This window comes from Geotrypetes seraphini, chromosome 3, assembly GCF_902459505.1.
Source record: "Geotrypetes seraphini chromosome 3, aGeoSer1.1, whole genome shotgun sequence".
In the NCBI taxonomy this organism is placed as follows: domain Eukaryota; kingdom Metazoa; phylum Chordata; class Amphibia; order Gymnophiona; family Dermophiidae; genus Geotrypetes; species Geotrypetes seraphini.
This window is the reverse complement of record NC_047086.1, coordinates 25,062,744-25,088,258: the sequence shown is the minus strand read 5'-3', so window position 1 is coordinate 25,088,258 and position 25,515 is coordinate 25,062,744. Positions and strand designations below refer to the sequence as shown.

The 25,515-nt window shown below is 44.3% G+C and overlaps 1 protein-coding gene across 1 annotated transcript; it reads right to left on the bottom strand.

Annotated features, from left to right (window-relative positions):
* Window positions 1-543: 543 nt before the first annotated feature.
* On the bottom strand, window positions 544-13,497 carry SMIM8 (small integral membrane protein 8). The gene is made up of 3 exons (XM_033937182.1): window positions 13,345-13,497; window positions 6,931-7,078; window positions 544-1,240 (listed from the first exon to the last, which is right to left on the bottom strand). Exons 2-3 carry the CDS (start codon window positions 7,060-7,062, stop codon window positions 1,082-1,084), a joined length of 291 nt encoding a protein of 96 aa, XP_033793073.1. The 5' UTR covers window positions 7,063-7,078; window positions 13,345-13,497; the 3' UTR covers window positions 544-1,081.
* Between the last annotated feature and the right edge of the window lie 12,018 nt (window positions 13,498-25,515).

The window sequence follows — 25,515 nt, the reverse complement described above, 5'->3', positions numbered from 1 at the left end:
GGAGGACAGGTGCCAATGCTCCCACCAAGACAGCCCCAGAATCCATGAGAAGGCCGCAGCTGAGCTCTTTTATTAATACTTGGAGACTGCGGAGCTCATAATCAAAACTTAAACACGTCTAAAAACCCACCGAAATTGGCACTTGGACAACCTAAAAGACAGGTTGTCCAAGTGGCAATAATCAAACCGACTTTCTGGACATGTAGAGGAATGCCATTGTGTTCTCAAGGTGACGGGAGCAACCTACAAGGAGTAGGTACAACCGTAGTCACCTTTTATTTATTTATTTTTTTTTGGGGGGGGGGGTTAAAAACTGCCTTTAGCAAACAATTCAGCCAAGGTGGTGAACAGCAGGCTTCTGGGCACACTAGATGGGCCATGTTAGCATTTATTTGTCACCATTTTACTGTGCTACTCAAAAGTAATTATATTGTGTAATTTAAAAAAAAAAATGTAAAACTTCAAAAAATGTTCTGTGCAGTTGCAATCTTAACAGGCTCCCATAAGGATCTATCATGGATCCAGCAAAAAGAAGAGACAGTATTACAAAGGTTTGTATTTATTATACAGATGTGAAAAATAAATTATAGCCACAAAACAGTAGTTTGCAATTTATCCTATATAATTTGAGAAACAAATCCTAATAGGATGCTTATTTTTAGATAGGGACTCAGAAGGGCTTCAAAAGACCTGTAAGAAGGCAATCAGACCATTCTCAATCAAGCTGCAAAAAACAAAACAATGGTCCCAAACAAGCCAACAAACCTGTAAGTCATTACTTGCGTTATACTAAAATAATGAAAGCTAGATTAAAACAAAAGAAAAGCAGCCAGCCACCATGTTTCCACTTTGTTTAGAAATCCATTTTATTTTGTGATGTTCCTGCTTTTCACCACCAGATGGAAACCTTTGAGAATATTAAACGATAGTCCATTTAGCAGCCAACTTTTCTGCCACACAGGACGACAGTTACCTTGCTTGAGAAGACCGATGTTCCACACTGAAATCCCGCCGCCCAACAATCTCTTTTAGAAAACAGAATTACAGACTTGAGAAAAGCCAAATTTAAACAAGGTTTGATTCAGTCCCATTTAGAAGATTTTCTCCTCATATATCTAGTCCCTTCGCTGTCAATAGCTTCATAGAGATCCTTTTTATTCTCTTCAGTTGCATGCAGATAGCCAATGTATGCCACACAGAGGGTAACTGCGATGAGTCCAAAAGCCATCACTGGCTTGTTCTGCCAAAGAAAAAAGTTGTATAGGTATTTTTAAAATCTATTTTTCACAGCTAAATCTGAGGAAGTTATTGTTACTCTACTTAAATTGGACAAGATGCTTTTGTTTACTGCTAAAGCCTCACAGTGAGAGATTAAGGTTGTCCAGTCTGGGACAGACTGAAGGTTCATCAAGTCCAGCATCCTGTTTCCAACAGTGGCCAATCCAGGTCCCAAGTAGTAAAAGAGATTTTATGCTGCTTATCCTAGGAATAAGCAGTGGGTTTTCCAAGTCATCTCAATAATGGCCTACAGACTTCTCTTTTAGGAAATGAGCAAAACCTTTTTTAAACCCTGCTGAGCTAACTGATTTCACCACATTCTCTGGCAATGAATGGCAAAGTTTAATTACACATTGTATGAAGAAGCACAGTGTAGTGCCATATGGAAGTTAGCATGAATGGATCATTTTTAATTGGTCTAGACACCCCACTAACAAGGGTAGGAGGCAGATAACCAGACAGCATGTCCTAAGAGTAACTAACTGGCATAGGACTCTAAAGCAGCCCAATTTCCTGTGACCTTTAGAGCATCATTATCAAGTGTTTTATATAATAGAAAAAAATGGGAGGTTACACATGGGTTAAAATGGAATTTAGAAAAAAAAAAATTTCCTAGCACATTCTTCAAAACAGATTGTTTTTAATCAGTCATGGGTAATTAATGGAGCCTGTTTTCCTATAGAAACAGATATAATAATCTTAGGAATTGCATTAGATAGTAATCTCTCCTTTGAGAAACGGGTTATGTTGCATACTAAGAAAGTTTTTGTTTTTCATTTAAGGATTAGACATTGCTTTGAAGGGGTTCATTTTAAGCTAATTGTGCAGGCCATGATACTAAATCAATTAGATTATTGTAATTTGATATACATGGGATATAGTGTCCACCTAAATTGTTTAAAGAACCTTCAATCCCTTCCGAATACGGCAACTAGAGTGCTTTATTTTGCTGGTAAATTTCAGAGTTACCCTTTGACTGATTATGGCTCATTGGCTGCCTGTGAAGGCCAGGATTTTTTTTTTTTTTTTAAGTTTGTGTAGCAGTTTTCAAGATCTCTTACAAGGTTTTGCTCCCCAGAATATGTTGTCCTTGGTTATCTTTCCAACTTAAACCAGTATTTCAAAACCGAGAGACTAGAGCAGTGTATCGCACCCTAGAGTACCACCTGAGATTTCAAGGGTGCCGCGAGATACCGGGGAGGAGAGGCACCGGCTGCCTGCCTACAGGACGTGCCTCTCGGGGCGAGAGTCGGCTCCCATCAGCGCCTCGCCTCCTCTCCATGCGTCTTCTTTTGCAGCTCTCCCTACTGGAAGCTGAGGGCCTCCGCGCATGCACAGATGCCGTGATGATGTCATGCATGCACATGATGTCATCACATCAACATCCGCGCACTTCTGGGTACTCTGGAGCCGGGGCTGCCGGTTTAGTGGGCTGCTGCCGCTCGCAAAGTTTGCGAGACACTGGACTAGAAGATTTTACATCTTCCATCAGTTAAAACAGTGGTCCCCAACCCTGTCCTGGAGGACCACCAGCCAATCGGGTTTTCGGGATAGTCCTAATGAATATGCATGGGGCAGATCTGCATTCCTATCATCTTCATTACATGCAAATCTCTTTCATGCATATTCCTTAGGGCTATTCTGCAAACCTGACTGGCTGGTGGTCCTCCAGGACAGGGTTGGGGACCACTGAGTTAAAGGAATCAGAAACAGTATATAAAGCAGGGGTAGGGAACTCCGGTCCTCAAGAGCCGTATTTCAGTTGGGTTTTCAGGATTTCCCCAATGAATATGCATTGAAAGCAGTGCATGCAAATAGATCTCATGCATATTCATTGGGGAAATCCTGAAAACCCAACTGGAATACGGCTCTCAAGGACCAGAGTTCCCTACCCGATATAAAGGTATATCAGTCTTTCTTTTTTGTAGCATGAAGATGTGGAATGATCTGCCTATGGATCTTAGATATCTAAATGAACATTTTTGAAAGCATGATTATTCAAAAGATATTTACCTTAAGTTGTTGATAGACAATTTGGGTTGGGTTTTTTTTTTGTCTGGCTAGGAGGAAGTTACACTTGTATTATCCTAGGTATGCCTGGCTTCTTTTTGATATAATATATGATGAGCTAGAACAGGGGTGGGCAACTCCAGTCCTCGAGGGCCAGATTCCAGTTGGGTTTTCCCCAGTGAATATGCTTAAGATCTATTTGCGTGCCCTGCTTTCAATGCATACTCATTGGGGAAATCCTGAAAAGCCCATTGGATTCCGGCCCTCGAGGACTAGAATTGCCCACCCCTGAGCTAGAAGATACTGTGTTTCCCCGAAAATAGACCCTAGCATGATTTTCGGGGTAGGTCTTAATATAAGCCCTACCCCCGAAAATAAGCCCTAGTTGCCGGCAGCCGCGCTTCCCCCTCGTTCCGCTCCCCTGCCGCCGTGAGGTTCAGATGGGAGGGAAGGATGGAGCGGGGGTTCGGCTGCGCAGCAGAGGTGGGTGCTCAAGGGTTCTGATGCACAAGGGATGGGAGAGAAGGATGGAAGCTGGGCAAGGGCTCTATTGCACGAGGGATGGGACGGATAGAAATATGCTGCAGAGGCACAAGGGGATGGGTGAGAGGGGAGGAAAGATTTTGCACATGTGGGGGAGAGAAAGGAAAGAGGAAGAACTGGGATGAAGGAGAGGACGGGAGAGAATATCATGTACATTTAAAAAAAAACAAAACATAAAAAAACACCATACCTGAAATAAGACCTAGTGCCTTTTTTTGGGCCCCAAATGAATATGACACTGTCTTATTTTGGGGGACATATGGTATAAGTGGAATGTAACTGTTGTATTAGATTAGATTAGCAGATAAGCTCTGTAGACAGGCCAAACCTCTTCCTGTACACTTCCAGGAGCTGATTTCTACATATTCTTTTACTTTAAGTTAATATTGTTATTTCTATATCACCTTTTCCCAACAATGTGGAGCCCAAAAGCAGGTTTACACAAAACATTTTCAATAACATTTTTTAAATCAAGACTTGGAAACTTTTGGAAGAATAACGTTTTCAAATGCTTACAAAATGAGGGGCACGGAGACACTTTCTTTAGGGTTACGGGAAGATCATTCCACTCCTGGCCTGTTTCGCAGGAAAAGGACGTTTCCAAAATCCCAACTCCTTTGTGCTTAATGGCTCAGCCATTCAGCATTGAAAGAGAAAGGTTATCGACGGTTCATTTTATTTTACACTAACTTGCTGTCCTTGTCTCTACCACCTCCACTTGAGAGGCCATTCGGTGAGCAATTCCGTAGTTCCGTAGATTTTTCCGGAATCTAAACCCTTTTCACTTTCATCCTAGGTCCCCCTCATTCTCTGCACAGTTGGTCCTGTCACCTTACCCTGGGAGGCCAGGAGGTCGGTTGCTGTTCTGGCACATCTCCTATTTTATTCAATGAAACCTAGGGGTCCTTTTACTAAGGTGCAATAACCGATTTACCGCACGCTAAATGTGAAGGCGCACATTATATTCTAAGAGCACCTTAGCATTAACACACACTAAATCGGTTAGCACGCATTAGTAAAAGGACCCCCCCTAGTTACTAATAACTAGGATAAACAGAAAAATAACACATCTTAATGGTAGGCCTCGCTGAAACAAACCCTGTTTCTGAGAGAAATACAACTGTGGTACTGCAACCAGAAAATCAGAATTGAATCCAAGTTTTAAAAAAAACTTTCAGATGGGCGTTTTTTTTTGTAGTTTTTCTTCTTCGTTTGGAAAGGTCTTCCTATTTACATCACAGCTGGCTTGATTGCTGCTTCTCTACCACAGATAAAAGACAGGAAAAGAAAAACCACAGATTTACAGCAGCTGTATAGAGGAAAAAAAAGTAACCAGGGCCCAGGAAGACAAAGCAAAGCTCGGCAGGAGAGAGGCCATATCACAGGAAGCAAATTAGTCTAATTGGGGCCTTGTTTTCCACTTTCAGTCCTACAGGGCCACCGACATGTCAGATTATACCCCTAATGAATATGCAAGTCTCTCTCATGCATATTTGTTAGGGAATACTGAAAACCTGACCCACTGGCGACCATCAAGGACTGGGAGAAAAAAAACAAGGTATTAGAATAATGGACATACCTACCACTGGCTGAATCTGGCTTTAAACACAGGGTCCCAGATTCTGTAAAGGATGCCCAGTCTCAGAAGCCGCCTAAGCGGCTTTTGAGAATCGCACACGGGCATCCTATAGAGAATCGCGCCTAAGCCCGCCTAATAACCCGATTCTCTAACCAATGTCCATGTCACAGGTGCCGGTTAGAGAACTGGGTTGCCGCTGAGCTTATCGCGGCAAGGGATCTCCCTGGCACGGTAAGTTTAGCGCCCGTCCGTTCCCCCCGTACATTGCTGGCAGGAGTGATGCCCAGTCCCTCCTGCTGGACCCCCCCCAGTGGGCACCCCCCCACTGGACCACCCCCAGCCCACCCACCTCCAGACTGTCCTCCACCCCACCTACCTTAAATCGTTGGCCAGCTGGAGGCATCCTTCCTATCTCCAGCCGGCCTTCTCAAGAATGGCGAGCCTGCCCCTTACTGGAGCATGGTGGGATGTACCGGGGAAGAGCCTTAGGCCGTGATTGGCCCAGGTGCTTAATGTCCCTCCCGCAGGAGGGGCCTTAGGCACCTGGGCCAACCGGAATCTTAGGCCCAATTCGCAGGGCATTCTGGGACACACTGGGAGTGGTCTAAGATTCCGAATGGCCAGATCCCTTAGGCCACTGCATTCCAAACCTTAACCTAACAGATAATCACAGTATTTCATTGAATGTACTCCTTTCAGTTGCTTATCAAACGGTTTTAGCATCATGGAAAAATGCAACTGCTTTAAATGAAACATTCGGGTGGCATACTGTATGCCTTGTCCATAAATATGAACTTAAGGCATCAGAAAAAAACCAACAGTGTCCACAAAACAGCCATATGGAAACTGCTGGACCAATATTTAGAAAACAGAATAAGAATATTCCCTCACCGGGCCTTTATTACTACTTCGCTTTTCTTCCAACAGTATTCTATCTCATCTTGTTTTTACCTTTACAGTATATATTTATATTATCATTTAGTTGATATGTTTATCTATTTTATCCTGGATGGTAATGTAATATCATTGTTTTGATTGTACTGGCTGTTTTGGTCTTTGATGTTTCTATTTTGAAAATTCAATAAACATTTTTTTAAACTTAAAAAAAAACCCCAAAACACAATTACAGTTCCCCCTCCCTATTTGCGGTTTCAGCAATTGCGACTTCGATTATTTGCAATTCAGTACAGTAGGCATTTTACAAGCGCAATCCGTCCTCTGGCAGCTTCAGATCGTCAATGTTTCTCCTCCCCCAACTTTTTTAACTTTCTCATATGTTATTCGCAGTTTTATCATATTCTCGATGGTTTTTAACAGAACACCGCAAATAACACATGAGAAAGTTATTCGCGGATTTTCCGTATTTGCTGGTCTGGTCATCCCCAATCACCGCGAATACGGAGGGGGCAACTGTATACTACTTTTATGAGATGACTACTTGGGAATGTGACTTTCTCTCGACTTCACTTTGTCTCCCGCTGCTAATAGCACGCTGTAGCTTCTCTGGCCGAGTTCCTTACGGGTCTAATGAACAGCTCAGGGTTCACAGCTCGGAACAAGCTGCTTGTACGCACACCCCTCAGCCCTGGAACTCGGTACTCTCTCTCTTTGGGAGCGTCGGTTTTCACATCCGGTGGCTCAGATGACGACATCTTCGTTAACAGGAACCTGACAAGCAAACAGTGACAGGCGAGAACTTTGTTCACAATACTTTACGCCTTGCCATACAAAAACATAGTAACATATAGTAACATAGTAGATGACGGCAGATAAAGACTCGAATGGTCCATCCAGTCTGCCCAACCTGATCCAATTTAAATTTTTTTTCTTCTTAACTATTTCTGGGCAAGAATCCAAAGCTTTACCTGGTACTGTGCTTGGGTTCCAACTGCCGAAATCTCTGTTAAGACTTACTCCAGCCCATCTACACCCTCCCAGCCATTGAAGCCCTCCCCTGCCCATCCTCCTCCAAACGGCCATGCACAGACACAGACCGTACAAGTCTGCCCAGTAACTGGCCTAGTTCAATCTTTAATATTATTTTCTGATTCTAAATCTTCTGTGTTCATCCCACTCTTCTTTGAACTCAGTCACAGTTTTACTCTCCACCACCTCTCTCGGGAGCGCATTCCAGGCATCCACCACCCTCTCCGTAAAGTAGAATTTCCTAACATTGCCCCTGAATCTACCACCCCTCAACCTCAAATTATGTCCTCTGGTTTTACCATTTTCCTTTCTCTGGAAAAGATTTTGTTCTACGTTAATACCCTTTAAGTATTTGAACGTCTGATGTCATTCTTTTTTCATTGTGTCCTCCTTCTTTTTTTAAATTCTTTATTCATTTTAAATCTTGTAACAAGTGTACAGTAATATATCATTATAACAAATTAAAACACTTGAAAATCTTTCTAATCATATCATACATACTTGAATTTTTACCATTCCCACCCACCCTACTTCAATTAAACATATCTAAAAGAATATAATGAAGTAAGCATTTAATAAAAATTCCAAACAACCCCCCTAATTATACACATATTATCTAAGGAAAATGATGTCTACCCATTACAATAATTTTCCAACGGCCCCCAGATCTTCAAAAATTTATTGTAAGACCCTTTCTGCAAAGCAATTGCTCTTTCCATCTTATAAATATGGCATAATGAATTCCACCAGAAAGTATATTTAAGATTAGTGTGATTCTTCCAATTGTTGGTAATATGCTGAATGGCGACCCCTGTCATGATCAATAAAAGTTTATTATTATTTGATGATATTTGACTTTTTTTCCTCATAGCAATACCAAACAAAACCGTATCGTACGATAAAGCAACATGGTTTTCTAATAGAGAATTTACTTGAGACCAAATTGAATTCCAGAAAATCATAATACAAGGACAATAAAAAAGGTAAACGATCGAGTGTCCCTGCTTCGAGATTAGATTTAGAGCTATCTAACTAAAAAAAATATTTAGACTACCTGTATTGGCTTTAGAAGCCACGTTCTAGCTGAAATCTCCTTGTAAATGTATTATAACATTTCAAGATAAGGAATTTATTTTCTGGGATGCTATACGGCTAGAGAAATTTTTGGATTTACAAGAAAAACAAAAGAAGTGATTTTTTTCATTGTGTCCTTCTAGTAACACATCTATCACCGAAACAAGCTTCTTTGCTGCCACTAGAATGACAAATTCTTACAAAGAAGTGTTTTCCTATCACTTCTCCTTTGCTTAAAGGAAACTGTATCTTTATGCGATTGCTGGCAAAATACCAGTTGCTTGGGTACCCCATGACTAAAATTTGGCACGTGGGCCTTAATTCTATAAGGTCTGCCTAATGTTGAGCGTCTATATCAGCGCGTCTAACCTTAGTTGATGCCGATAATTGCCAAATAGCACCTCATAATTGACGTAAATTTCATTTAATTGGGTAGTAGACGCCTACCTCTAAGTAGGCATGGTTGGAGGGGGGGCGGATCATGGGTGTGTTTTATAGAGGTCTGCATGGGAATGGGGATCGCGGGAATCCCCCCCTAACCCAAGGGACTCCCACGGGGTCCCCCCTCTGGTCCACGGGACTCCCACGGGGACCCCCTCTAGCCAACGGGACTCCCACAGGGATGGAAGGGTTTGGAAGCAGGGTTCATTGATATAATATAATGGACACATCAGCCTTAGTAAAAGAGGGGGTTTATAAGTTAATTACCTGAACAGAAAACCAAAAAAGGCTTCCACCAAAGAGATTCCACAAGGAAAACAGCAAAAGAAACTGTGGAATTGATGATCCTGTCAGAAGTAATTGCTGCTTTTTATGGGGACGGGGCGGGGATGGAGGCAATTCCTTGCAGGGACGGGTGGGGACGGAGAGGATCCTGGCGGGGATGGGTGGGATTTCTGTCCCCGCGCAACTCTCTAGTGTTTTAGATGTTTTGGGCTCAGGTGCCAGAATTTAGGCCAGGGAAACCCTGGCATAGGGTGCGCTTAAAGATAGGACGCTAGAACAGTGCTAAGTGTGGTTCTATGAAGTGCACCTAATTTTTAGGCTACAATCAATAATACCACACTGTTCAAAAATATTTTTACTTCGTAAGCATTCATTCATTAAAAGCCTGGGACAGACCCGATCCCCATTGGAATCAAGCCAACTGAATGCTAACTTTGATCCTCACATGCACCACTCCATGTTCAAACCATTTTATCACGCACATCACGCTTGATGAACATAAGAATTTGCCTCCGCTGGGTCAGACCAAGGGTCCATCGAGCCCAGCGGCCCATCAGGTCTATGACCTGTAAGTGATCTTTTGTGTAACCCTACGGTTCCTAACCCCTTCTTCCCCCTTATCTGTGCCCTTTTTGCTCTTGTGTCCTCCTTTATCTGAAGCCCTCAATTCCCTTATCTTTCAGGAATTTATCTAGTCCCTCTTTGAAACCCCTTAATGTAGTCTGTCCTATTACATCTTCCAGAAAGCGCATTCCAGGTATCCACCACCCTCTGAGTGAAGAAGAATTTTCTAGCATTGGTTCTAAATCTGTCCCCTTTCAATTTCTCTGAGTGCCCTCTTGTTTTTGTAGACCCTAGTACGCTGAAGAACCTGTCCCTCTCCACCTTCTCTATACCTTTCAAAATCTTGTAAGTCGCTTGATGAAATGGTTTGAAAGTGGAGTGGTACATCTGAGGATCAAAGTTAGCATTCAGTTGGCTTGATTCCAAGGGAGATTGGGTCTGACTGAGGCCTCATTTTTAGGCGCCATTTATAGAAATCGGGCCAACGCCTACTACTGCTCAAGCTTAAGAGGAGCTAGTGTGATTCTGGGCTACAATGACTGAATTAACTGCCACCTACATAAAAGCCCCATAGCAGAGAGAGAGCCATCCTCGGCAAGGATGGGGGAGGGAGGCGATCAATGAGAGCAGCTATCCTCACCCTCACCACTGCCATTAGTAGCCACATGTCATCCATTCTAATGGAATGCCTTAACAAATAAATGAGTTTTTAACAATGCTTTAAAAGATTTCAGATTTTTGCATAATCTTAAAGAGCCCGAAAAGGCATTCCATAACTCTGGACCAGCCACTGAAATTGCTGTCGCCCATGTTTTCATATAATATATCTCACGTACAGGTTCAAGAGATAACCTCATTACCGATTGTGATCGCAAAGAGCGAGATGGTAGATACTTCTTAAATTCTTGTGTCAGATACCAGAGTGCTACTCCATAAACCACTCGATGTATACTGACCACTTGCAAGTGTATGAATGCTCCCTTAACAACCTGCAAAATATGTCCCTGCATCGTGAGTCGAGCAGCTAAATAGACCTCCAGGAACTTCATATGTGAAGAAGAATAGACAATGTTACACCTTGCAGCTGAAACTGAGCAGGAAAGTTTGGCCATTGATTTGGTTTCAGCGAGAACCAAAACTACAGGTTTCAGTCAGCCTCTGGTGTGCACAAGCGTAAGAGTGTATTGAATTCAGACTGTTCTCCATCCTGGATCTGAACACATGAGAGTGAGTGTGTCAGAGTAATGCAGGATGGAGGAGAGCTTCTCCTCTCTGCACTTCTTCCCTAAGCGGCTCAGGGCACATCTGGAGGGCCTTCGCTTGCACGCGTGATGTCATCATGTCAACGTCCTCACACTTCCGGATGCCTCGAGCTGCGGCCACCACATTTACTGTGCCTTGGCTTGGCAAAATTTGTGAGACACAATCTATATATTTCTATTTTTAGTCTGTGGTTACTTATTCCGTATTTGGTGAGGGTCTATTTATATTTGGTGTGGTTAAAAAGGCACCAAATGTTTTTGTAGGATTAATCCGTACTTATCCAGCTTGGTTTTCCCAGTACGTTTATTGATGTTCTAGCATGGCCATTTCTTAGGTAGGGCTTTGTGGTGGGACTCCTGGAAGTTAGTGCTATAGTAAACCCTCGATTTTCCGGACCCCGGATTTAACAGACCACGGACTTGAAGCTCGGGCATCCCTCCCTCCAACTCCCCTTCCGACTCTCTCCCCCCCCAGGCCAGACGCTTCACGGATTTTGGACGGAGAGTGCTTTCCGTGCTCCTCTGTCCTCCTGGTGCTGTTTTCCTCTGGCTCTGCTGGGGTTGAGTTTTCGAGCCAGCCAGCAGCAGGCCCGCTCTGGAAGCCATTCCCTGGAGCATCCCACTTATGTAGGAACAGGAAGTCATTAACTCAAAAACTGTCACCCAAAGTGGCTCTGAAAAGTATGCTACCCAAAATTGTACAAAAATACCACTTGTACTAGTGTTACAACCACATAAACTTCTTTTTTTCTTTGTTTATTATCTTTGTTTTTTATCAGCACATTCAAAAAGTCATAAGACTGTTCTTTTCACTCAGGAAAAAGCCTCAGAATAGGAGCCCACGCTCAGTCTAATCATAGACTTACTTTCAGCGTGGTTTTTGCGCTCCGTGGTTCCAGTCATTGGCTTACAAAACCTGAGACTCAATTTTATTACTAAATAGTCTAAAACGCTTTTGTCATAAATATCTTTATCAATCTTAGAAATCGCTACTGATTGATATCTTTATAATGGCTGTGGAGGTAACACTTCATTAGTTTGATGATGGAGGGGGATGGGGCTTCTCTTGTGTGGGGAGGAACTAAAAAGGTTAGCGCTCTTCAGCTTGGGAGATGGCCGAGGGGAGATATGACTGATGTCTATAAAATCCTGAGTGGGTTTGCTCCTTCATAAGTTACAATGACTAGGGGGACACTCGAAGTTACCGGGAAATAATACCTTTAAAATCAATAGGAGGAAATGTTTTTTTTCACTCAGAGATTAGTTAAGCTCTGGAACGCGTTGTCAGAGGTTGTAGTAAAAGCAATTGAGGTAGCTGGTTTTGGGAAGGGCCTTAGACGGTTTCCTGGAGGAGAAATCCATGGTTTTGAAAGGTCACTTGGACACACAAAGTCAGAGGCGTGAAGAAAGTACAAGAGGTTTATTACAGCATGCCGGACTCTAGTACAGTGAACAGCCTGCTTACTAGAGTGTTAGAATTAGGAAATGCACAGACTTTTATGCCCTTTTCACTAAACATATGCAAACTAATACATTCAAAAACTACAACTTCTCATTTGTTACTTCTATAACTTTTCTACAATTATTATTGGTCCTAAGCCAGCACTTATGATAGGTTCAGGGCTACTACAACTTATAGTCCTATAGGAAACTAGCTCATTTCTCTGCTTATCTAAATCTTACAGTTCTAAATGTTACATGTACAGAAGGGCAGGGTACATCATGGCTCAAACTCTTATCTATTTAGCTTACAATGTGGTAAGGTAGGGACATACATTTTAGGTAGATGAGGTCAGTAGAATGTACACTGTTTTCAGCTATGTAGGCCAGAGCAACACTTTAAACAACAGTTAACCATTTCATGACCCTACAGTTTGTTGTTGGGACAGACATGAGGGAGGCTACTACTTGATCCTGGGTACCGACCCAGGGGTCGGGGTTTGGGGGTTTTGCCAGGTAATAGTGGCCAATCCAGGTTTTGCCAGGTAATAGTGGCCAATCCATTATTATCTGACCCACTGGGGCTATTCTTATGGGCTGGGGTGGGCAGGAAGGTAAAGAGAGGGGCGAGAGGCCCACCCAAAGTTGGCTGGCCACGCAATGCACTCTGGGACAGACACGCAAAAGCATTTTCAGGACTTACATAAAATGGGAAACCTAAATCCCCAGAAGCTGACGTTAATTCTCATTCACACCAAAGCCCTGATGTTTGCAAGTGGGGTTTTTTTTAAAAGTGAGACCCCGTGCCACCCCAGTAAAGGTGAACAGGGCGAAACCCCTGCCAGCAAACTGATACTGGGGATAGAAGGTTGAGCGCAGAGCAGCTAGAAAGAGACGAATCGGTTTGCGCTTACACCTTGCTCTGCTTCTGACTGGCCTCACCTTTGTTAAAGAGAAGCGATCATCTAGCTGCCGGAAAGGTGATAGCTACACCAGAGAGAGGCTTGGAACACAAGAAGAGACGCTACAGTATTAGAGCCCCAGCATGAGACTTGGAGCCAACGAGAGAAGCTATTGGTGCCCCCAGAATGAGGCTTGAAACACAACGAGAGAAATTACACTATTAGAGCCCAGCATGAGACTTTAAGCCAACGAGAAACTATTGGAGCCCCAGAATGAGGCTTGAAACACAACGAGAGAAATTACACTATTGGAGACCAGCACGAGACTTGGAACCAACGAGAGAAGCTATTGGTGCCCCAGAATGAGGCTTGAAATACAACGAGAGAAGCTACAGGTTTTTTGGAGTCCCAGAATGAGGCTTGAAACAATACAACGACAGAAGTTACAGTATTAGAGCCCAGCATGAGACTTGAAGCCAACGAGAGAAACTATTGGAGCCCCAGAATGAGGCTTGAAATACAACGAGAGAAGCTACAGGTTTTTTGGAGTCCCAGAATGAGGCTTGAAACACAATACAACGACAGAAGTTACAGTATTAGAGCCCAGCATGAGACTTGAAGCCAACGAGAGAAACTATTGGTGCCCCAGAGTAAGGCTTGAACTACAACAAGAGAAGCTATTGGTGCCCCAGAATGAGGATGAGGCTTGAATGGTGCAAAGAAAGCGGTAGCCCAACCGTGCTTCTTAAATAGTGAATATAGCTGCCCCCCCCCCCACACACACACATATACACATACACATACCCTTCCACAGCCTGCCAATAGCAAAGATTTCCCACCTCCAGCATTCAAAACTAGCCCAAATGGGGTTGCAAACCAGCCCAATTAGTAATACGTACTTGCCTTTTCATCCCTTCAGCAATTCAATAACATGCCAGTCTAAGCTGTGCTGCATCAGCCCGGGCAGAGTGCAAATGTGACTGCACTGGATTATTTTTGCCACCAAAGCGGTGTTAAATGACACACCAGGAGTTATAAGATTAGCACAGATGCTGATCGCATAAGTCTTCTTTTGTTTTTCAATTTTGCCGGTTCTACAAATAATTTTATGCATAAATATAATATGCATAGACTCGGAGCAGAGTTAAGGGCAGACTGGGGTGCCAACATAGATTATTATAGGGTCAAACTGCTGCTTTAAATACGAGGTCTAACAAGGCCCCGATTCACTAAAGTCAGTGATCGTCGCTAAACCTAGTGATGATTGCTGCTAACCGACCCAATTCACAAAATGGCCCACCGCGTGTTTTCCACCTCAATCGCCCATTTTCTGATCCGACCAGTAAAACTCCATACTTGGCTATTTTCCATCGGGATTTACGATCCTAAAAACTCGATTGCTGTAGACTTGTCAGTAACTGTGTTACCGTCAGGTCTGCCGTTTTTGGGGGTGTTTTTCATTTTATTTAATGGTACTGATATTTTGCGTGTATTACATAAGCAAAATATCATCTGTCCCATAAAAAAAATTTAAAAATCCCCCACTGCTGGTCCTCCCCCAACGACCCTCCAACATGCGGTGACCTACAAATGGCAGAAGTGATTCCCACTCCCTCCTGCTATCGGCTCTCCCCCCCCCCTGCTGAACTGAAATGGATGCCCACTCCCTCCTGTCATCAGCCCCTCCACACTGGATTGATATGGCAGGAGTGATGCCCACTCCCTCCTGCCGTCGGACCTGCCTGCCCCGGGACCCCACGTGATGCACAAAGAAGGGCCTAAGGCCCTGATTGGCTCAGGCACCTCGGGCTCCTTCATGAAATGTCTGAGCCAATCAGGGACTTCCATCAGGCAGCAAGGGGCCTTTGCCAGAGGCCTAGCAAAGGCCCCAAGGCTGCCTGATGGAACAGCGGCGAAACTAATGCTAGTGGCAGCTACATGAGGAAGTTAAAAGCACGCAGTGAGGTGCCGCTAGGGAGGGGAGAGGTACTACTAGACATGGGGAGAAGGAGAAGTGCTGCTGGACCTGGCAGAAGAGAAGGGAAAGGTGCTGCTGGACTTGAAGGAGAAGGGAAAGGAAAGGTGCTGCACGCTGGAGGGGAGGATGAGATGGTGCATAGGGAGAGAGCATATTAGTTGTAAGTGGGAAGGAAAATTGTTGCAGGAAGAGTGAGAGTGAAGAGAGGGAGAAATGGACATGGTGTGGAGGAGAGGGAGAAATGGGGCATGGGGAGAGAACATGTTGTGAGTGGGGTTGGGGAGAGATGGACTGGGGGGTGGGAAGGAGGGATGTCACATTGAGGGAAGGGGCGAGGAGAAAGAGAAAGCGTGCAGGAGGCAGAAAGTGTTTGACTAACGGAGAGAGGGGGGAAGAAATGTCACACTTGGGAAAGGGGAGTGCCTGAGTTCTGATTGGTTCAGGCACTGACAGGAAAATAAAGCTTAGACCCTCCACCACAAATGGCTCCGATTCCCTCCCTACAGTGCCCAAAAACAAGCCTGGTGGTCTAGTGGCCCCCCTTCCATTGCTGCCCCCTGCTGATGCCCCCCCCCCCAACTTCATGATAAGATTGGCAGGGCCCACTCCCTCCTGCCGCAGGGTCGGGGACCCCCACCACACAAGCTGGTGGTCTAGTCGGCCTCCCCCTGACCCCCTCTCATACCTTTTTCTCAAAGACTGTCAGGAGGGATGCTTACTCCCTCCCGCCGGCAGACCTGCCTCTTCAAAATGGCGGGCCTTCCCCTTCCTGGTGCAGCCTGGGATACACTGGGAAGGGGCGAAAGGCTCTGATTGGCCCAGGCACCTAAGACCCCTCCTTCTTGTTGGTTCAGGCATAGAGAGCAGGGGCTGCTCTCTTTTTTTTTTTTTTTTTTTGACAGGCAGACAGGCAGGATTAGGAGCTGTGCTAGCGATTGTTCTTCTGAACATGTGCAAGGCTTAGTTCCCCACTTTACCGGCAATTTTCCGCACACATAGTATGCATATAATTTGCATGCTATTGTGCTGAGAATCGCCCGTAAAACAAAAATCTCTCCCACCACAGTATTTTTTTATCATAGTGTCGGAGCTTAGAGAATCTTGCCCCTTGACTGTAGACTCCTATGAGTATTAACAGAAAGAAGATTATCCTGGTAAGAACCTATTCTTCCATTCCTGACAGCTTGGTAATTGGCACCCATTCTCTCTCTGCTCTGTTCCATCTTATCGTGGTCTGCCAGGGCTTGTCTGTACCATGGGATTTTCTATCTTTGTTCCAGGGGGAGATGAGTACACCGCCAGAAGCGTTGCACCATTTGCCAATGTCGGGCCTTGGACACTGTCAGAATCTGCTCTTTTTGCACCAGTTGTGATTCTTTAGTCCTCCCTTCAGCAGCTTTGAAGTCAGCATCAGTGGTTCTGCCATGTACCCCGCGTGAGGATGCGGCAGGTGATTGAACTGAGGGAAAGTGAGCTCTGCCAGTGGCTCTCATTTCAGTGGGAACTGCCACCATTTTGAATTCAGCTTCTGGGCCCGATTTGCTGCCATGTTTGGATCCTGCTAATTCCTCGATTCTGCTTCAGAGCAGTCAACCATTGTCTTCTACCTCAGGAGTGGATTTTGGTCCCGATTTTTGTATTGCCCATGTACAGTACCTTTTGCTTCTACAAGACAGGAGCTTCAGTTCTCTCTGAAGGGATGCTGATAGGGTTCTCCCCTTCCCTTCTTCCCAAGCAGAGGCATGTGGATTGGGAAGGGGAGGATCTACTGGACTATGAAGTTTAGGTGTCAGAGAATTGCAGGCTCTTTTGTTTTGGGATCCTTTCTTATGTTTTTCAAAGACAAGGTGACACTTTGAATGGTTCCTTCCTTTCTTCCCAAGGTGGTATTGGCTTTTCACATGAATCAGGTTACAGCATTTCTCTTCCAGTCCTGGGCAATCGTTCAGGAGCAAAAGCATTTGCATTGCTTGGAAGTCTGTAGAATCCTCCATTGCTACGTCTGTGATTCGTGATTTTCGATGCACGGATCAACTGTTTGTTCTAATAGGGGAAGGGGGGTGTCCTAAAAAAGGCTTCCAATGCTACTATTGCTTGATGGATTAAAGAGGCAGTGGCATCTGCTTAGTTGCTTCAGGGCAAGACAATTCCTCCATCCTTGAAGACTCATTCTACCAGGACTCGGGCAGCTTTGTGGGCTGAGCATTCCTTGGTTTCAGCTCAGGACATCTGCAAGGTGGACTCATCATTACAGGCTGGAAGTCTACGCTCGCCAGGATGCTGCCTTCAAGGCTCAGGTCTTAGATACAGGTTTGAAGGGTACCCTTGACGGTCACTGCTTTTGTACTGTCTATCTGTGCCATTCTAGAAAAATGAGAGATGCTATGGAAGGAGAAATTTGATCTTAACTGCTAATTTACTTTCCTTTAGTTTCTCTTGACCGGCACAGAGCCCAGCTGTGTTCTTTCCTTCTGCTGCTTATGATTTATGTTGATATCTCTTTTTGATCTTACCTGCGAGGGGTTTGGTTTTCAGTCTTTCCGTATGCTGTCTTGGCAGATTTTTTCAGGTATGCCTACATTTTTTTTAAAAAGTTATTAAAATATTAAAGAGAAGAAATTCTGGCCAAGAACATTTTGCTTGTCACTGTTTGTCTCGGTATTTCGAGGCGCAGCACTTTCTGTGGTCACTTATGTTTTAGGAAAGCCCTAGGAACGGTTGTCCAGACCTTTCTGGTGTTGACCAGGTTAGGCAGCAGCAGTGCAGGTGGCTTCTATCTTGGGGTGCTCTTTCCTTTTCCTTAGGGGTGACAGTACGTATAGATTAAATGGAAACTCAGTGGTTCTTAGTCTACATCTGCTGGTAGGAGTGTGTAATACCCATCCGGGCTGGTCCAGAGCAGTGTTTCTTAACTTCTTCAAGCCAAGAATCCCCTAGATCAGACACGGGCAAACTACGGCCTGCGGGCCATATCCAGCCTGTTCAGTTTTTTAATCCGGCCCACTGCGTTAACTGCAAGGGCAAATAACCTCGAGCTGGAGGGCTAAGAGGAGAGGGACAACCAACCGTACCTGCACTGCCACCTGCCCCAGAGTGAATGCAGCCGAATCGCCTCCGGCAAAGCAAGGGGGGGGGAACTCATTTTTTAAAAACTAGGTTGCGTCAGAGGCAGCTGGGTACTTTTTTTTCTCCTTTCATTTTCTTTGAAGGGCCCCCCCAACCCACTCTTCCTCGGGCGCAGCAGAGACAATCTGTTTACCTGTCGCCCGGCCCCTCTGTCAAATTTAAGAACCCATTGTGGCCCAAGAGTCAAAAAGTTTGCCCACCCCTGCCCTAGATCAAACAATTTTCAACCGAGTACTATTGAGCTCCGAGAAGCAGGTTTTGAAATGGACATTTTATTGTAGCTAACTGTAACTAAATAACTAACTAACCCTGTCCCCCCTCCATGCCCTGTCTGTCCGTCCTACCTCCTTTGCCCTTGGAATCCCTGGTGGTCCAGAGGTACAGCGGGCAGGAGTGAGCTTTCCACGCTCCTGCCCTGCTGCTAACGCGGTTGGTCAGTTGGTCGCTGCCGTGGCTGCCCAGAGTTCTGGCTTCTTCAGTCGCTGAGTGGTATTGAGCAGAGGCACGCTTTGGTGCCACTGCTCAGCGCTGAGCGGCTTCTTGAATGGCTCCTGCGAATACTCGTGAGAATTCACAGAAGTCATTCAGGAAGCGGCTCAGCGCCAAGCAGCAGCACCAAAGCACATCCCTGCTCAGTACCAAAGCCAGAACTCGGGGCAACCAGGGCAGCGACTGACCGACCAGGTTAGCAGCAGGGCAGGAGCATGGAAAGCTCGCTCATGCCCGCTGTACCTCTGGACCACAAGGGATTCCAGGGGCAGAGGAGGTAGGACGGATAGGGTGCAGAGCCTGGCAGGTCGGCGGAGGCCTGCATAAACCAGAAGTTGACTGAAATTTCAGCTCATAATTTTGATTATCGGCGCATAAGACGCATCCCATATTTTAGGTGTATTTTGATGGGGGAAAAAAGTGCATCCTATATGCTGGCAAATACGGTAATCTCTCCGCTATGGCCTTGTCTTCCTTGAGCGGAATGGGATGATTCAGTGCAGTCTAATCAGCGTGGTCAGTTAAGGTCCACCAGTCCATCTCAGGCAGTTTAGCGCAGCTGGTTCATTGTGAGACATTTCATCTCAACGTTTACCACTGTCGTTTCTTCACAGGACGTTTTATTGCAGCAAAGAAGACTTGCCTTTAAAATCATGTATAATAATCCATTTCAACTCATCAGCCTGTCTACTTCCTGTCTACTGTTAGCTCAACTTTCTGAGTGAGATTATTCTTTGCTTTGCCCAGGAAGGCGGCTTGTTTCTTGTGTGTATGAAAAAAACCTTCTCTCTGCTTTTTCATATGTGTGTGTGGTGGTGGTGGGGGGGGGGTAGGATTGCCCCCCTTCCCCCAGAAGTGAGACTTTTCTATGCTTGAGGCAGAAGGAGAGAGATACAGGCCTGGAGAAACGATTGCGGCATCATACAGTGAAATGGAGAATCCCTGTCAGGTTGATGAATTTTAGTGCTCGCTAGGGTTCCTGCAGGAAGAAACGGAGAGTGACTTTGGATTTGAGAAGAAGATCCGTATACCTGGGAACTGAGCTAAGGGCTAGATTCACTAAGCTCACCTTTGCTGGGCAATCCATGGGCGATCCGTGTCCGAGTCTTTCCGGGCGACTGATTCACTAAAGAGTCCCCATGCAAATTACCTGATCGGATGCACGCCCCACGGATCGCTGCAGAGTGATCGCGATGCATGCGCAGACCATCCTGGTTTGCTCTAGATGCGATCCATATATGCGTTTGGTCTTTGAGGTCAAAACAAAGGGGGAGGAGTTGCTGCAGTACTCGCTGGCCCAAGAAAAGTTTCTAATGAGCAGTGTGTGTGAGAGGCTAGTAATTGGGTAGAGTGGGTGCAAGGGGCAGCGGGGAATACATTTTGGGGTAGATGTATTTGATGTAAAAGAACAGGCTTTTAACCCGCGGGTTAAAAACACGGGCTTGCACTGCACTTTGCTTTGGCGGCAGAGAGCATGATTTTCAGGGTGGCAGAGAGCAGGAGTGTCGGCAAGGACAGTTGCGACTGGTCCTTTTTGGCTCGGCCAGCCCGGCCGGCGTTCCTTCTTCTCTTTAGCGATTCGCTGCCTTCCTACTTTGCATGCCATTTCCCCTCATTTGCATGTGCGGATCGGGAGGAAGCTTAGTGAATTGGGCCGCAAACTGGTCGGGACACGATCGGTCAGCTTAGTGAATCTAGGCCTAAGTTTTTGTTTCACTGTGTCACTATAGTTCACATTGCGTTTGATATTTGTCAAGTTATCAGTTACAGTGCATGCTACACCTTCTATTGGTCGAGTTAGTCTTTTTGGTTCTTTGCTTGAGAAGAAAATCGATGTGGCATATAGAAGAGCTGTGAAGACCTTTCTTTTCAACAATCCCTTCAACTCTCTCCCACCAACAACCACTAGTTGGTGACCAATCTACTGAATTACCTCCCCAGGAATTTCCTATGAAAGTCCCCAACCAAGATGTTCTTAAGTTACTGTTATGTCCAGCCTTGTCATTATGCTACTGCATTGTATGGGGTTGTATTGCCAAACGTACTGTCCAATGTAACATACCGTGAATGTTGGCTTGCAACCCGTTCTGAACTCCCGGGAGGACGTGATAAAAATCAAATGAAATAAATAAACTGGAATTATATTTATGGAGTTTTTTTTTTAAGACCCATGAATTTGAACTGAGGTCTCTTTTTCTCGACAAGCTTTTTTAATATGGTGGTGTGAAAAGTTGGAGGAGCTAAATCGCGGTGTTAGTGCCTGTATTCTCATTTGAGCATGGTTCTTTTTTGATTTTGTGATTTTAAAAATGTGTTCTTTCTCTTAAAAGAAGTAATAATAATAACAGTTTATATACCGCAGGACCGTGAAGTTCTATGTGGTTTACAGTGATTAGAAATGTTACAGATTGAATGAATAAACAAAGTACAGACTTAGTGATTGATAGTTCTTGCGATTGAATGAATAGGTTGGTTTCCTAAGTATTTCAGGAACAGATGTGTTTTTAGGCGTTTCCTGAATTCCCCATAGGTAGTAGGCACGAGTAATTGTTCAAGGTCTTTACCCCATTGTGATATAATTTGTACCCTGGTATCAGTGTCCCATTAGTTAGCTTCTTTCCAATTGTATCTAGACTGTATACACAGCCTACAACTTCTAAAAATGAAGGGGAAAAGCCTCAGATGGCTCGAGGATGAATTCCAATAGCACATCCAATAGCACATGGAACAAATGCCTCACAGCACTCATCTCCAATTCCCCCTCCTACCAAATGTTCAGGAAGGCAATCAAAACCTACCTTTTTGATAAATTCCTCTAACTTCTCCCCCCCCCCCTCTTCCTTGCCTCCTCCTCGGACCTTGACTTACCTCAGTCTCTCGACTCCTCCAATCCTGTCAGCCACCAAATGGCTTAACAAAATGGATCACCCTATCCAACTAATCACCCCTTCTTCGTTACCTCCCTTACTTAATGCCTCTGCTCGGCTTTATCGAACTCCGCAGTATATATCACCGCCCTATGTAACACTACTGTATGAACTCCGCTATATATATGCAACTTACAACAAATGTAACTTCTCTGCAATAGTAACTGACCTGAAAAATAACTTCACCGCAAATGTAGCGTCACCGAAAATGTAAATGTAGCTATGCCAAAAAAAAAAAAAAAAAAGTGTAACTTTGCTGTAATGTACAGTCTCTTCATCTGTTAACCGCATAGAACTTCCATGGTAATGCGGTATACAAAAATAAAGTTATTATTATTATTATTATTTCAAACCATCCATCATAGGCATAAAAAAACCTTCATTAATCATTCAATGACTCAAACGTGGTAGGGTATATATAATCCAAACTATTAATGTTAAATAGATCGCTTATCTGGCTACTGTTAAGATCCCCTGATGGTGGCCATCGTTTCACAGCTGAAACACCACTTTTTCAGAGCACAGAATCAACTAGGATACAAACCTAGTTTGTGGATGCCTGGAATGCGCTCCCGAGAGAGGTGGTGGAGAGTAAAACTGTGACTGAGTTCAAAGAAGCGTGGGATGAACACAGAAGATTTAGAATCAGAAAATAATATTAAAGATTGAACTAGGCCAGTTACTGGGCAGACTTGTACGGTCTGTGTCTGTGTATGGCCGTTTGGAGGAGGATGGGCAGGGGAGGGCTTCAATGGCTGGGAGGGTGTAGATGGGCTGGAGTAAGTCTTAACAGAGATTTCGGAAGTTGGAACCCAAGCACGGTACCGGGTAAAGCTTTGGATTCTCGCCCAGAAATAGCTAAGAAGAAAAAAGAAAAAAAAATTTTTTAAATTGAATCAGGTTGGGCAGACTGGATGGACCATTCGGGTCTTTATCTGCCGTCATCTACTATGTTACTATGTAAACCTGCTATCAATATCTAACCCAAACCACAATAATAACCAAAAACGTATATATACTGGGCACACACAACGCTCTGAGCTCGGATAACGAGTTTCAGTGCAATGGCGCCTTAGTGTTCATAACAACTGACACAAGCGTGGTTGATTGTTCACAAGGTAAAAACCACACCCCCCAAATCGCCCAATCGCTTTTCAGCTGCATGTATAATTTTAACCCTTTTTAAGGCTAACCTTAGAACCGGGCTGACGTGTGCACAGGAGACACGTAGAGGAATGCCGGATCCACCCTTAGAGCTATTTTCAGATCATTTTATCACCAAGGGTTAGGTGTGCGAAATCCAGCAGCACAACCAGTTTTCTACCTTGCATTCGTTTGTTTGAGATTCTTAATGTAGACACTGACGAGCCAAGTTTCAATTATCTAGCTTCAGTTTTTCTTGCTCAGCTTGAAAGGGAAGAAATGTAGATGAAATTATACATAGTTCTTCCTTAGGCACTTTCACTTCTGTTTCTGCTAGTAGGAGAACATGAAACGTTTTCTGTTTGTGGGACATCCTTTTTCTGAGTCATATTACAAATGAATGGATGTCTACACATTTATACACTCTGGGATTTTATTAGCTTTGGGGATCAGGGCAAGTCATAGTGCTATCACAAGCAAAATCATTTCCAGCTCCCTTCGAAGTTAATAGGACATTGTTCAGTTCCAGATTTGAATACTTTGAAGCATTCAAAGTAGCGTGGTTGTCATATTAGTCCACCGAGACACATTGGAAACTGCATAGCATGCCAGATAAAACTTGTTGGGTAGCCTGGATGGACTGTGCAAATCTTTTATCTGCTGACATTACTATGTATGTTGGGTCAAAAAATAAGTTGTAGGTGGTACATTTGTGACTAGGTGTCAAGCATTTTGCTGTTTTAATCAGATCAGTGCAGTATGAGCTACAAATGATGTAGAGACCCTAAGGTTCTGCTTGCTTAAAGAATTGCAGAGACCTCTAGTGGCTCTCCCTATGTAATGGACTTTTACATACACCCCCCCCCCCCCCCCCCAGCTTCTAGAACTTACCAGTGACTGATAATAGTAGGAGATATCTCTTGGAGGGAAATTGTATCTGTATAAAAAACAGACCAGTTTCAAATCTCTTGTCTTTTGCTCTCACTTCCCTGGTCATTGCACCACTACTGTAAAGTAGTGTTATCATATTTGTGAAGATAAAAAAAGAGGACTCAGGACCCCGCTCACACTCCACCCGCAGCCCTGCCCACACTCCACCCATTTCCTCAGTCCCCCTTCCCATCCTCTGTACACTGTTAGGGCTTTTCCTTCCTCCACAGGATGCTTCTCTCTCTCTCTCTCTCTCCTTCCAACCCCCTCTCCTGTGTGTTTTCTTTCTTTCTTTCTTCCCACCACCGTGGGTGCACCTCGCTCTCCTTACAACCTCTCCTGCTGTTTCTGTCTCTCCCCTCCCATCCAGCACTACCCTATTCAATGCTCTTTTCTCCTGCACTCTCTCCTTTCCATAATGCTTCTCCAGCCCCTCTCCCTCCCTCCATCCCTCCCTCTATGCTGTTTCTCCAGCCTCCCTCTTTCCATGCTGTTTATCCAGTCCCCTACCCTCTCTCTTCTGACCTCCAATGTTGCTTCCCCTCACAATATTATTTCCCGACTCCTACCTCCTCCCTGGCCAGCTGCTGTAATTTAATCTTCAGACAGCCAGCAGCAGCAATGAGGTAAGCCTGCTACCGCCAGCCTACCCTCAAAGATGCCTCTATGCAGTGACTTTCAGTTCCTTCATAGGCGGAACTTACAGAGAGGCGCTTCCAAGGCACCTCGTTTCTGCTGCTGCTGGCTGCCCGAAGATTAAATTACACCGGCTGGCCTGGGAGGAGGTAGGAGAGGGAGTCAGGAGATAGATCGTGAGGGATGCAGTATCAGAGGTTGGAGGAGGGAGGGTAGGGGACTGGAGAAACAGCGTGGAAAGAGGGGGGCTGAAGAAACAGCATGGAGGAAGGGAGGTGGGGTAAAGAAACAGATGAGGATGTCGGGAGAGCTGGACAGACTCCCCCATTTTTCAAAAACCATCTGGCCACCTGGAAAGACCTTGAAAAAGAAGGTATGTTTGGGTTTTCCCGGACGTCTGGTAACCTTACTGTAAAGGAATGAAGATAGGGCAGACACGATGGTTAGAAAGCAGGAGACTTAATTAATAAATATATTAATTAAAAAGGAATGCCTTACATGGATGTGTTTTGCCAAGCAAGGACTGCTCTAGGGGCTAAAATGTACTGTTAAAATAAACAAAACCAATGTATGAATAAGACCAAATCATAAAATCAAATAATTTAAAATGAGAATACATTATTTTTTTTATTTAAACATTTATATTCTGCCTATCCCTAGGCAGGTTACAAAATAAGGCCCCCTTTTATCTTTTTTTTAATTATTATTATTTATTTATCATTTTCATAATAAAACAATCAAGCATAAACTTGTACAGAAAGCTTTAAGCATAAAGTAATTTTTTAGGAACATTTTTTTTAGTGAAGCAATATATTAAAATGTTTAATCTATCACTAGTCCTCAATTAACAGTTCCAAGATTAAACTTAATGGAATCAGGAAATAATTAAAAAAGAACTCAAATAGTTGACTTGGCCGAGAACAAGTTGAAATAGTCACCTCATTAATATCTCTATTTTGGGCTCTAAATTATCTTTAGGTCT